This window comes from Mauremys mutica, chromosome 5, assembly GCF_020497125.1.
Source record: "Mauremys mutica isolate MM-2020 ecotype Southern chromosome 5, ASM2049712v1, whole genome shotgun sequence".
Taxonomy (NCBI): domain Eukaryota; kingdom Metazoa; phylum Chordata; order Testudines; family Geoemydidae; genus Mauremys; species Mauremys mutica.
In genome coordinates this window covers 66,367,713-66,380,537 of record NC_059076.1, presented here as the reverse complement: position 1 = coordinate 66,380,537, position 12,825 = coordinate 66,367,713, and the positions used below count along the sequence as shown (strand labels likewise).

Sequence of the window (12,825 nt, the reverse complement as noted above, 5' to 3'; positions counted from 1 at the left end):
CCTTTTCCTTAGAGACTGTCCAGTTTGGCCGATGTACATAGCAGAAGTTGGCATCGAGGTTTGTTGCATGGATTGAATATTCTCACCAGTAACTGCACACCGCACCATAGTAACTCTAGCTCAGGAACCAATCCATGCAACAAACCTCGATGCCAACTCTGCCCACATATCTACACCAGCAACACCATCACAGGACCTAACCAGATCAGCCACACCATCACCGATTCATTCACCTGCACATCCACCAATGTAATATATGCCATCATATGCCAGCAATGCCCTTCTGCTATGTACATCTGCCAAACTGGACAGTCTCTAAGGAAAAGGATAAATGGACACAAATCAGATATTAGGAATGGCAATATACAAAAACCTGTAGGAGAACACTTCAACCTCCTTGGCCACACAATAGCAGATCTTAAGGTGGCCATCCTCCAGCAAAAAAAACTTTAGGACCAGACTTCTAAGAGAAACTGCTGAGCTTCAGTTCATTTGCAAATTTGACACCATCAGTTTAGGATTAAACAAAGACTGTGAATTGCTTGCCAACTACAGAACCAGTTTCTCCTCCCTTGGTTTTCACACCTCAACTGCTAGAACAGGGCCTCATCCTCCCTGATTGATCTAACCTCGTTATCTCTAGCTTGCTTCTTGCTTGCTTATATTTACCTGCCCCTGGAAATTTCCACTCTTGCATCCGACGAAGTGGGCATTCACCCACGAAAGCTCATGCTGCAAAACGTCTGTTAGTCTATAAGGTGCCACAGGATTCTTTGCTGCTTTCGTATATAGTTTATCTACCATAAAACCTGAGTAGTCATTTCTGACTTGTGTAAATAAACTGAGCCATGCATTTTCTTTGAGACAAGTTTCTGCCACAATATGTAAAGAAAGTTTCACACATTACTCTCATTAACAATAACAGCAGTTACACACATAGTTGGACAAGGAACACAATGAGAATTAAATTTGAATTGTAATTTGCAAATGGTTCATTAAACTAAGACCAATAGACTTTTAACAATTAATTTTGACACTTTGAAAATGTTAATGATATACAGGATTGGTCACCATCATTTCAGGCTTATACCTTTACATTCATTGTCTCTTGAAAACAACTGTGGATCTTTACATTGTGTGTGGGAAATCTTTTATTTTTTGATGACTGTTGGCTTTTTAAAAAAGATATAGATATCTTATCTAAAAATCAAATCAATAGACTAAAACAGATCAGGGCAGACCAGCAAAACCAGAATCATTGTCCTAGCTCACATTTTTAAGTTTGCAGTCCTTCCACGTCTTTAAACTATACACTTTCTATGAGCTGGCAAGAATTTTAGTTGGGCATGGTTTGAATATATATTGTTATTTACAATATATTCCCATGCATCTTTTCTCAGAAAGGCCTCTATGCTATAAACTTAGGTGTAGGCTTGTTAAATCTCCCTTAATAAATAGAATCTTCCTTGGGAGACTCCCCATTTTTAGTGCCTTCTCCATGGATTCCAAGTGGCAGCTTGGATCTCTTGGTTTTTTTATGGGCAGGCTCAATAAAGGGCCTCATGCAACAGACTACATCCTTAAAGAACCACAGAGTAAAGGTGGGGAAGAGAGCAGCCATAGCGAGGTCCCTACACAATTAGGGGTAGCAGGAACAGCAGACCCTGGTGGTGGGACTGGGTCACTGCACCTCAGCAAATTAAAGCAGCAGTACTAGGAGTGCAACATCGTTTTCCAAGTGGGAGTTGGTCAACAGGGAAATGAAAGTGGCTCATTCACCTCAGAGCAGGACTCATGGTCCAAAAGGATTACATGATGTTATGGGAAAGGCAACCACAACTGAAAGAACAGAGGGAATTTTAAGACAGTGGAGGAGGGCAGAATTTTCCTGGCTGGCATTTGGCCAGGAAGACTTGGGTTTACACCCCAATCCTTTCTGACCTCCTCAGTGAAACCCCATGAGATATTTAACTTCCTCCCATACACACACTGCGTATCATAGTTTTATGGATAGATTATACTTATATATATTTTTTAAAAGTTTGATCCAACTTTAGTGCCTTTTGCACTGGCCTTGATTTGCACGAGAGCTGGCTACGTGCAACAAGGGACACAAAGTTCAGCTCCCTCATCATCAATAGCTGCCTCCAAGGGGCTTTCAGATTGTTATAAACTGATGTAAAGAACTGCACAGATGAAGCCATTTGCAGTACACAACAAGACATTTTACTTGTCCTGCAAAATTCAGGAACCTTATCTATTAACTGTGTACCAAGAGATTTAGACTTCTCTCATAAGAGAAGTCACTCCTATGGCCTCCTCTACTTTTAAGGAAAAATCATAGAGTATTTATGATTGACCTACAGAGAAAGAAAGAGGGGAGAAAAAAGGGTGGTGATTTCTGAATTCAAATGGATAAATGATTCAGTTTGTTATTGCATAGTCATCAAAATGCAAATTAGGGTATTGATTCATTTACATTCAATCTCCAGATTTCTGTCCCTTCAGCCTTAAGAGGTGTTTGATAACCCACTTTCATGATACTTATACATATAGAACATTATCACCTCTGATGGGACTCAGACAATGTTCATTCCATGAAATCCTTCTGAGTAAATGTAGTAAATGACTTTTTCATTAGTGAGTTTAGTTTTTGGAGCAAGGAGATGATTACGTATGGACATGTATCTGACATATTGTCCCCATTACTGGACGTGTTTACGTTGACATTTCATAGCTGTTAGGGTGGCCCAAGTGCATAGAAAGAATGCATGAGGCCTAGTTCTAGTATATTAAGTTTTCAAGTACTAATTCAGAACTTGGGGAAAAACACTCCTGATCCTCAAGTTCTCATAATGAGCACAGATAGTCAGTTCAGTGATCTTTTGAATGGGAGGACTAAATGGAGGCAATTGCATAAAATGTCAGATTGGCATTTTCTTTTTTGAATTAGTAATTTGGCTGCAGATAGAATTCTCTAACACTGTCTCAGTTCTCCCTACAACCCAGGCAAACTCTAGTTGCTACCACTCGGTATTATAGACGATGCAATTAAAAAAAAGGGGGGGGGTAAGAGAAGGTAGAACACACTAAAAAACAAGATGTGATTAAGCCGTATGAGAGCAAGTACTGTACTAAATAATGGCCTGATCCTTAAAGTTGAATGGAATGGGATGTGAGAGAGCTCAGCACTTCACAAGATTGGTCCCTAACAAAGGTACTGGAGCTGTAGTAATAAACTCACTGTTGCAGAATAGTAATTGAATTGTAATTGCTATTAGTTCACCTGATTCTACTTTATTAATGTTTTATCTCTTTCCACAGCAGAAGAAAAAAAAACCATGCTGAATCGTATATACTTTTTATAGACACCTCCTTGGCACTGGTCACTGAGGTGATGGTGTTTTGAACTGAAAAATGAATTCTCCTCACTTAAGGTCCAATTTTGCCACCTTTACTGACATTGAGAAGTACTTGACTCTGCAGGTAGCCCCATTGAAATCAATGAGAGAACTCCAGGAGTAATACATTTTGAGTAATGTTGCAGATTCATGCCCCTAGAGATTTACAAATGGCACCTTCCCTATTTGAGTGCCTTAGGGTTTGGGTGAAACAAACAAACAAAAAATGGCAAAACCAAAATGTGGCAATAAATAACTATTTCATTTAGTTATTTACTCCTTTCAGTACAGTTGACAGTAAGATGTATTGTAGAAATGGGTGCTCCGAAGAATTTTCCTAAATAGAAATCACAAGCAGTGTATTGGCACACACTGCAATGCTAGCTGATTGATGGAGCATTGAATAAGCTATTTGCCCTTTCTGCAAAGATAAAGAATGTTTCTGATTCAAATATGAACTTGAAGAGAAGCTGAGAGAAGTCCAAGTTCAAGGATCATACTGCATGACACACAGTCATTTTTAGAGGTCATATGAGAGCTTTAGTTTACCTAACTGCAGGGCTTAAAAAACAACACATAAACGTGCCTTGAAGAAGCCCCTTTTGATTTTTTTGAACACCACAATGCAGACCAGACCAGTGGAAGGTGGTGACATCTGAAGGTGAGTAGGCAAAACTCACTGCACTGCTTGATGAAAAATGGTATACCAGGGTAAATCTGAACCATCTTTTAAATTTAACTACATCTTGACCATTTTCTGCACTTTTATTTATGGCAAGGCAACCCTAAGCAAAGTTTTTGGTCCACGAACATACTGAAGAACCACCACACAATTGCTTTCAAAGATAGAGGACAAAATGAAAACAGAAAGATAAAGAAAAAGTAAGGAGCATTTGGAGACAAATAAAAAAATAGAATTCCAACAAAGATAGTCAAAAACCTTCCCCCTTTCAACTTTGTATAAACCCCCCAAATACTACTAATTAACACATTTGCCACTTCCAACTTTGCAAATTGTTTGTTTTGATTGTATAAAATAATATGAGTACTGCAATAAAAATAATCTTGAAAGGATATAGGAATTGTGCAGGACATGCCTGGAGTGAGTGGGTCTTCTGAGCTTATGCGTAGTGGACTTTTGATTTGGTACTGTAAGCCAAATTCAACAGAGGGGGAGAGGAAAGGGTTGTGTCTAGAGTGCTAGAGCTTTTTCCTTAGTTCCTGTTTTACTCTGGGATCCCCACTTACAGATTCTGCACCCTGTGTGAAGTAACTCTGTGGGACTGAACCATCCCTTGATTACCTTGATTACCACCAACTCTAATTGGACCTATGAGTGGTGTTCTAGGTGGATGGGATTTGTGATGAGATGAAGTTCTGGATCCTCATAAATTGGACAACTATTGTTTGGAACTATGAGACTGCAGCAGTGAACTATATGTTGGGGGATTTGCATTTAAAGTTGCTGTTTGGTAGAAGAAATGAGCTGACTGAAATTTGGTTTGGTTCTCTAACTTTAATTGGTATGGCACTTGTAACCTTAATGTTCTAAATGTTTAAAAAATAGATAAATGTTAAGATGCATTTTTTTCTAAAACACTTACATTTTAAAATAAATTTTCTATGGGAACTATCTTCCAAAGACCTTATTATACTTGCATCAATGCTTATTAGCACATGTCCATAATTCTATTATATACTGCAACTATTTCATTCTCAATTAAACACATTTATTCTTTGACCATATACAGCAGTCAGATAAGCTTCTCTTCCTGAGACCCGAGTTTTATATTGTTAAAGTGGAACAAGAGGGAAAACATTTCTCCTTGCTCTGCTTGTCTTTGTAATACTGCTTTAGCATTTCAATTAGGTACATCTAGCAAAAACTATACTGATAAGTTGTACTGTATCTTACCTCTGTCACTGTCATATAGATATGCAAACTTGTTCCACTGATAGTATTCAATCAAGCTAAGAAGAGCTCCCTTGAGGTCAGGTCTCATCTGAATGACAAATGGGTGTGTTCCATCAGTCGGAAAACTGGGAGTTATGAAGGAGACATGAAGAGTTCCACAAAATGATGTTATAGTATTTACTGACTTCTTGTCATAGAATCCAAAAATTGCAAAGACGCCTCTTGAAAACTGAGAGCAGACTAGAAGAGATAGAAACAAAGAGAGATCAAATTGTATGAAACAACACGGATTTGTAAAAGTTTGTTTGAAACCTATTACATATTTATGTTCTACAAACATGTATACTCACACACTTAAATTAATGGAGAAAGACAATATTTCTAGATATAACAATATATCTCATATTATTAATCACTAACAAAACTTGATATACCAAAAGCTACCTTAATACATGATACAATGTAATAATGTATTATATGGTTTACACGCAAAAAATAATTATTTCAGAAAGAAAACATAATGGCTGATTTATGAATTCCATGTATATTTTAAAAAAACAGTATTCCAAGCACAAAAGCAAGCTGGAATTTCTTTAAAATTTGATAATTTCATGTCTGACTATAGCACAATTATTTAAATTGCTACTTTTTATCCTATTAAATATAATCTGGTTTTGGTGACAAGGCTTTTTTAGACTTTTCTTTCTTGAAAAATACCTTCAAAAATACATTTTCCATTTGTACTGCTTGAGGAAATTGCGAATTCAAAACTACACACCAAACACACAAAACTGCAAACAGAAAACAGGAGGATAGAGGTAGTGGCACTGTATATTGTTGTGTTCTAGTGCATTGTTTAATTAAATGTTTAATATCAGCTTTTTAGGACTCAGCAAAAACAGGTCTTCTGGATAACACTTGAGGTCACATACAAGAAAGAATAATCTCTTGATTATTCTTTTTATCAGTGCTACAGACAATTCAAGCCAATGACAATGCTGATCACTGCAGCCTGGGTAAACATCTATGCTTTCTAGATCATTCTGTTCATTGACACTGCAAATCATAGATTATTAGGGTTGGAAGGGACCTCAGGAGATCATCTAGTCCAACCCCCTGCTCAAAGCAGGACCAATCCCCAAATGGCCCCCTCAAAGATTGAACTCACAACCCTGGGTTTAGCAGGCCAATGCTCAAACCACTGAACTATCCCTCCCCCTTAATGTTGCACGAGTAGAAGAATATATGGTTCTGTTTACTAAAACTGGGGGGAGGAGAATAATTGAAATATTCACTCTGCTTCTGCTGTGTTATCTCTGAACATCTGTGTTATCTGACTCACATTTCTCCTCTCTGCTTTCATAGTCTGTATGTAGTCACCTGAAATAGTAGGCAGATCCATCAAGAGCATATGCCCATTAATCTTGACTGCAGTCCTTCAACACAATGTGCTGAGATCTACTCTCAACTGAATTGATGTAAATCTGGCGTGTAACAGAAGATGATGTTGCCCAAGTATTAATTATGACAATAATTGACCACGGAGACTATATTTTAGGGCATTGATACTCAAACCCAAACCTCAGTGGTTCAGAAGCCAAATTAGCAATCAACATTACCCAAAAATAAGAGTAGTTTGAATTCATTGTTTCATTTTCTATAGTACTATATATTCATATGTAAAAAGTATGACAGGGGAAATATTTAATTAAATATATATATTCAGTAATAATAGTACTTGGTCAGTCATTTATATATTTAATTCTCACAGCAAAATGACTGACCAAGTACTATAATTTTATCAACTAAAATCGGTTAATAACATAGTAAAAGCATCCTGATTGGTTAATAATTAAATCACACAGTGTTTTAATATCATGTGCTGCAAAGAGTCAATGAAGCCACATTAAAGAGCCACTTGGGTCTGGCGAGCCTCAGTCTGAGTATCACTGTTTTGGGGCATATGTAGAAGGTTAGAATTAAGGTTGAGTTAATTTCAGAATTAACTGACTTCTCATTGATTTGTTTCTCAGACTTTGACTAGTATTAATGACATGTTTTCAATTTTTAATTTTCTTGGTGTCACAAGCTAGCTGGCCCTTTAAGGAAAGCCAGGCTAACCTTTGCCTGTGACCAAGCAGCTAACCTCTATCTGATGGTAATATGACAACTTAATGATAATTAGTGATCCAATCTGTGAAAGGATTAGGAAACGATTATACAAACAGAGAGGAGAACTCAGTTAGGGATTATGTTGTATGAGTTAGGAGAAGGAATATTGAGGTGGCAGAAAAGACTTAGGAAATATACGGGGTTACAAGTTCTCCATAGCTAAAACCAAAAGATTGATCTTTACAAAAAGTATAGCTACAAAGGAATGGAAACTGTATCCGTATGGATAACAAATAGATACAGTTAAAAGGTTTAAATTCCTAGGACTAATACATGATACTAAATTATTTTGGAAAGAGCATATAGACTATGTTAAAGATAAATGCAAAGGAAGGATCAACCTATTTAAAAGTATTGCTGGAACTAACTGGGAGGCAGATAAGAAAAAACATTACTGATGGTATACAGAGCCTTAATCAGACCAGTTATCGACTATGGCTGCCAAGCTTTTAGGGTTGGCAACAAAATCAGCACTTTAAAAATTAGATTTAATACAAGCATGGGAACTATGAGTTGTGTATGGTGCATTTATTACAACACACACATGTGCTACAGATAGTTGCTAGTGAAATGCCAGTTACACCACAAATGAAATTATTGGACCTAACTTTCTGGGCCAAAGTTAATGGGAATTGCAAAGATGGAAGTACCAGATAAATATATGAAGATTGTTGGGAATTCAATAGGCAACCTATAGCACACAATGTTGGAGCTCCAGCTGCCGTTTGAGTGAAAATGTGGAGTTGAAAGACAAGGAAAAGCTGAAGGAAGTCAGAACTGTTAGTCATGGAAAAAATAGTTATGGATGGAAATTAACATGTCTAAATGTGGATTTAGATTTATTTTATAAACTTGTTGGTAAAAAGGAGACAATAGGTATAAAAAATAAAGTATACCAGTATATAGATCAAAAGTGGGGTTGTTTTTGTCAACTATATATATAAGTGGGTCCAAAAAAGGGGAAAAAAACTATGAAGACTAGGGACAGCATATTGTTTATGAAAATTAGGACATCTAAAAGAACATCCAATTTTGTAGTTGTCATGACAGCTGACCTAGTAGTAATAATGCTGGTGTTAAACTGGATCTAGGATGTATGCCTAGCAGTAGTGGTCATTTTTTTTGACTCAGTATCAGGCCTTATGGCAATAAAAAAGGGAGTCTCTGTAAGCATAAGTGATTTACTCAATTAAATTATATTTCTAATAACAGTACAGATGGGAATACATGTAGCATTAGCCTGCATCCCAGCACATACTTAGGAAATACACGGGGACAAAGCAGCTAAAAGGACTGTAGGAATGGAAGGATTGATAGTAAACTGGAATTCAAAACCTTAGTACAGAAAAAATTAAAAGAGAAATGGCAAAAAAATTGGATCAATTAAAAAAAAGAGGAAGTTTTTTTTTAATTTTGCTCTGGAGTTGAGGATAACAACATACTTCAGGCCTGCATAGGAAAAATGAATTGATTTTGTTTACAGTACTAACTGGACATTATGGTTTAAACAAAAATATTTTTGAATAAACACAAAGATGGACTATGTGCATGCTGTAAGATATAAGAGAAAATTGAACATCTTTCATGGGTATATGAGGGTTGAGAAAGAAAGGGAAAATTTAAATGGCTCAAGGTAACAAAAGTTACATTATGTTATTTAGTGAAAATATGAGGGAAATGGGGTAGTATTAGAAAGCAGTTGCTACATGACCTGAAAGACACAGGGAAGAACAGGAGACTATAAACTGCCCAGTATTTAGGAATTATAGTTGGTGGTGGCTCTAGACTATCCAGTCAAGTCTGCTTCACCATGGGCAGGAAAAAAAACAAGAAAAAGGGACGGAGAGGCTACAGAGAAGTAGGGTTCGAAAAGGGTGCTGGTGGTGATGACCGGAAAGCTAAAAGTCCGGTCAGCACAGCGGAGCTAAGGCAGGCTCCCTGCCTGCTGTATCTCCGCACAGCTCCCAGAAGCAGCGGCATGTCCCCCCTCTGGCTCTTAGGTATAGAAGCAGCCAGGGGCTCCGCATGCTGCCCCCACCCCAAGTGCCAGCTCCACAGCTCCCATTGGCCAGGAATCTGTGAATGGGGCAGTGTGCAAAGCTGTGGCTAATGCCTAGGAGTCAGAGCAGAGACATGCTGCTGTTTCCGGGGGCTGCTTGAGGTAAGCGCCGCCTGGAGCCTGCACCCCTGACTCCCTCCCATACCCCAACCCCCTGTCCATATCCCCCTCCCACCCACTGAACCCCTTGGTCCCAGCCCAGAACCCCCTCCTTCACCCCAAATCCCTCAAACCCAGTCCCACACCAGAACCCACACCCCCAGAGTCCCTGGGGAAGGGAGACCATGAGGGAAAAACTGCTAGGACAAGAAGCAATAAAGGAAGAACTTTGCAAAGGGGCTCTCAGGGAGGGCCAATAAGAACACTTCAGTGGAGCCTGAGAGGGGTGTTAGAATTATTATTTAGATGTTTAGCTTAGACTGTCAGTTGGACCTTTTGTTACCCCAGAAAAGGACAGAACTTTGTGACTTGGCTGGAGGGCCGAGCTACAGAAGACCTGCAGAGAAGAAGATGGCTAGCAGGAGGCACCACAGACGTGGACTGCTTACAGCCTCTCATCCCGACATAAGTGCACTGCCTTACAACTGTTTTCTAATCAAAGAGAAAATAAAAGGGAGTTCAAGTAATTTTTCCTCTCTTTTTTCTTTATCATTCTGCCTATCTTGCCTGCCTCTCTCTAGTACTGAGTCCATCTCTGAACTCTAAAAATGTATACCACTACCATCACCACAGCATCTGAACACTAACGCTATGTCTACACTGCACACCAATGGTTGCTGCAAGTACAGTGAAAGGCTTTGGCAGAGGGGGGAGGTGGGAAGGGAGCAGGGAAAGGCTCTGGCAGTGAGGAGCCGCTGGATTTTTCCCCCACTGCCTCCCCTCTGCCAAAGCCTTTCTCAGCTGCTGGAGCCTTTCCCTGCACTGAGGAAAGACTCCGGCAGCAGGGAAGCAGTGGGACACTACGCTGCTAAAAACAGCAATGTAGATAGGGAAGGCACTGCTCGGGCATATAGAGAACTATGCAATACCCACAGGGTTCAGACATGCCTAAGCAGTACCTCACTGTCTCCACTGCTACTTCTACTCATGCTGAGGGGTGTGCAGAGTATGTACTTTATATACCACTATAAGGGCCGTGCAGTGTAAATGTATCTAAAGGGTGAAATCCTGACCACGTTAACTTCAGTGGGGCCAGGATTTCACTCCAAGTGTACAGATCTCAGATGTAAAAGTAGAAATGAAAGTAATTAAAGAAAAAAAATATTAAGACTTCTAAGTATCCCTCACTACAGTAAGATGCTGCAGATCTACCAGGGCTAGAACTAAATATATTCTAGTCAGGAATCCCCTTTTCAATGCTATAGCATTAGAAATTTCCCATTTCTTCTTCTGAAGGGCTATAAGCTATGCTCTTTAAGCCTGTTATGGGTATAGAACAGGGGTAGGCAACCTATGGCACGTGTGCCAAAGGCGGCACGTGAGCTGATTTTCAGCGGCACTCACACTGCCTGAGTCCTGGCCACTGGTCTGGGGGCTCTGCATTCTAATTTAATTTTAAATGAAGCTTCTTAAACATTTTAAAAACCTTATTTGCTTTACATACAACAATAGTTTAGTTCTATATTATAGACTTCTAGAAAGAGACCTTCTAAAAAGGTTAAAATGTATGACTGGCAGGGCTGGCTCTAGCTTTTCTGCCGCCCCAGGCAGAAAAGAAGAGTGCCGCCCCCCCCCCCCCAGCGGCGCCGACCGCAGCCCGAGCCCCCGCCCCCCGAGCAGCGCAGCGCCGCCCTAGCCCCCCCCCAGGGAGGCGGCCCGCAGCTGGCTACCGGTTTGTCTGGAGGGTGGGGGGTGGCCGCTACCCGCAGGAGAGCGGCGCGAACAAGCTGAGGAGCGGCCCCTCCTCTGCAGCTGGGGCAGGGCTGCGCTACCGGCTCCGCCTGGGGAGGGGGGGGGGTTGCTTACCGGGAAAGGCGGGAGCCGGTAGCGCAGCCCTGCCCGGCCTGCAGAGGAGGGGCCGCTTCTCCTCCGCTTGTCCCCGCCGGTGCACTCCGAGAAGCGGCCCCTCCTCTGCAGCCGGGGCAGGGCTGCGCTACCGGCTCCCGCCTTTTCGCGGTAAGCAACCCCCTCCCCTCCCCAGGCGGAGCTGGTAGCGCGGCCCTTCCCCGGCTGCAGAGGAGGGGCCGCTTCTTGGTGTGCACCCGCGGGGACAAGCCGAGGAGCGGCCTGTCCTCTGCAGCCGGGGAAGAGCTCCCGCCGCTCTTCCTTACACGCCCGTCATTTCGCCGCCCCCTAAATTTTGCCGCCCTAGGCACCTGCTTGTTTAGCTGGTGCCTAGAGCCGCCCCTGATGACTGGCACACAAAACTTTAAATTAGAGTGAATAAATGAAGACTCGGCACACCACTTCTGAAAGGTTGCCGTCCCCTGGTATAGAACTTAATATTGGCACATGTTGGAAACATTCCACATTTGGGGGAAGGAAGGATCTCTCTCTCTGGCAGGTTATTTTGTTTCAGACTTTTTTTTTTTTTTTTTTTACAAATTGGTTTTATCTAATGGATCTGCAATTTATCACATGCACATCAATACCACTTGTGGATAGTATCTGTATGTGCCTAAAATCTCCACAACTGCAGTTCATTTCTCAGTAGGTCTCTCTGCAGGTTTCTAAGAAAGGCTGTATACTCTCTGAAATTGTCTTCTTATGTTTTAAGCTACTGAAACTCCCAGTTCTAGTTACTACTTTTCTACTCTTGGTTGATAAGAATCAACTGTCAAAAACAACTAGCTGCTTCCAACACTCCCAAGAACAAAGAACCCCTTAAACTCTGCCAAGTGAGGGAACTGCAATCCTGCAATCCTTGCATGGGCCGCACAAAGGAGTGGGGTTGGGAAGCTTCTTTAAAGGTTAAAATGTTCCCCACTCCCTAACTCCTCTACTGTGCAGCTAAGCAGGCAGCAGTCAGAGTCCAGCCTGAAAGAAATAAAGCTAGGGAAAAAAGGTATTCTGATATCTTCAATGTAGTCTAAAATTATCAGTCACACATTGTGTAATGATGTTTGCTGTGCTGTTAGAACCGATTACAAAAGTTATTTAAATGAGTGATATTTAAAGACAATAAAAATATTCACTTTGAGGCTCATTTACTTCTAGAAGGTTGCACAGATGGGAAAACAGAATTTGCTCCTGATAATCTATATAAACTGTCAAGCAGTAGGAAACAGCATACAATTTCAAATGTTAAACTATCTGGTCCAGTCAGAATACAGGTGTCA

At 40.6% G+C, this 12,825-nt stretch overlaps 1 protein-coding gene across 1 annotated transcript in view; it reads right to left on the bottom strand.

The window, feature by feature from the left end:
* GRIA2 (glutamate ionotropic receptor AMPA type subunit 2) overlaps positions 1–12,825 on the bottom strand; it is a 127,984-nt gene that overhangs the window by 73,801 nt on the left and 41,358 nt on the right. The window contains 1 exon segment of the mRNA XM_045018888.1: positions 5,317–5,556. Within this exon segment, the coding sequence (XP_044874823.1) occupies positions 5,317–5,556 (240 nt within the window).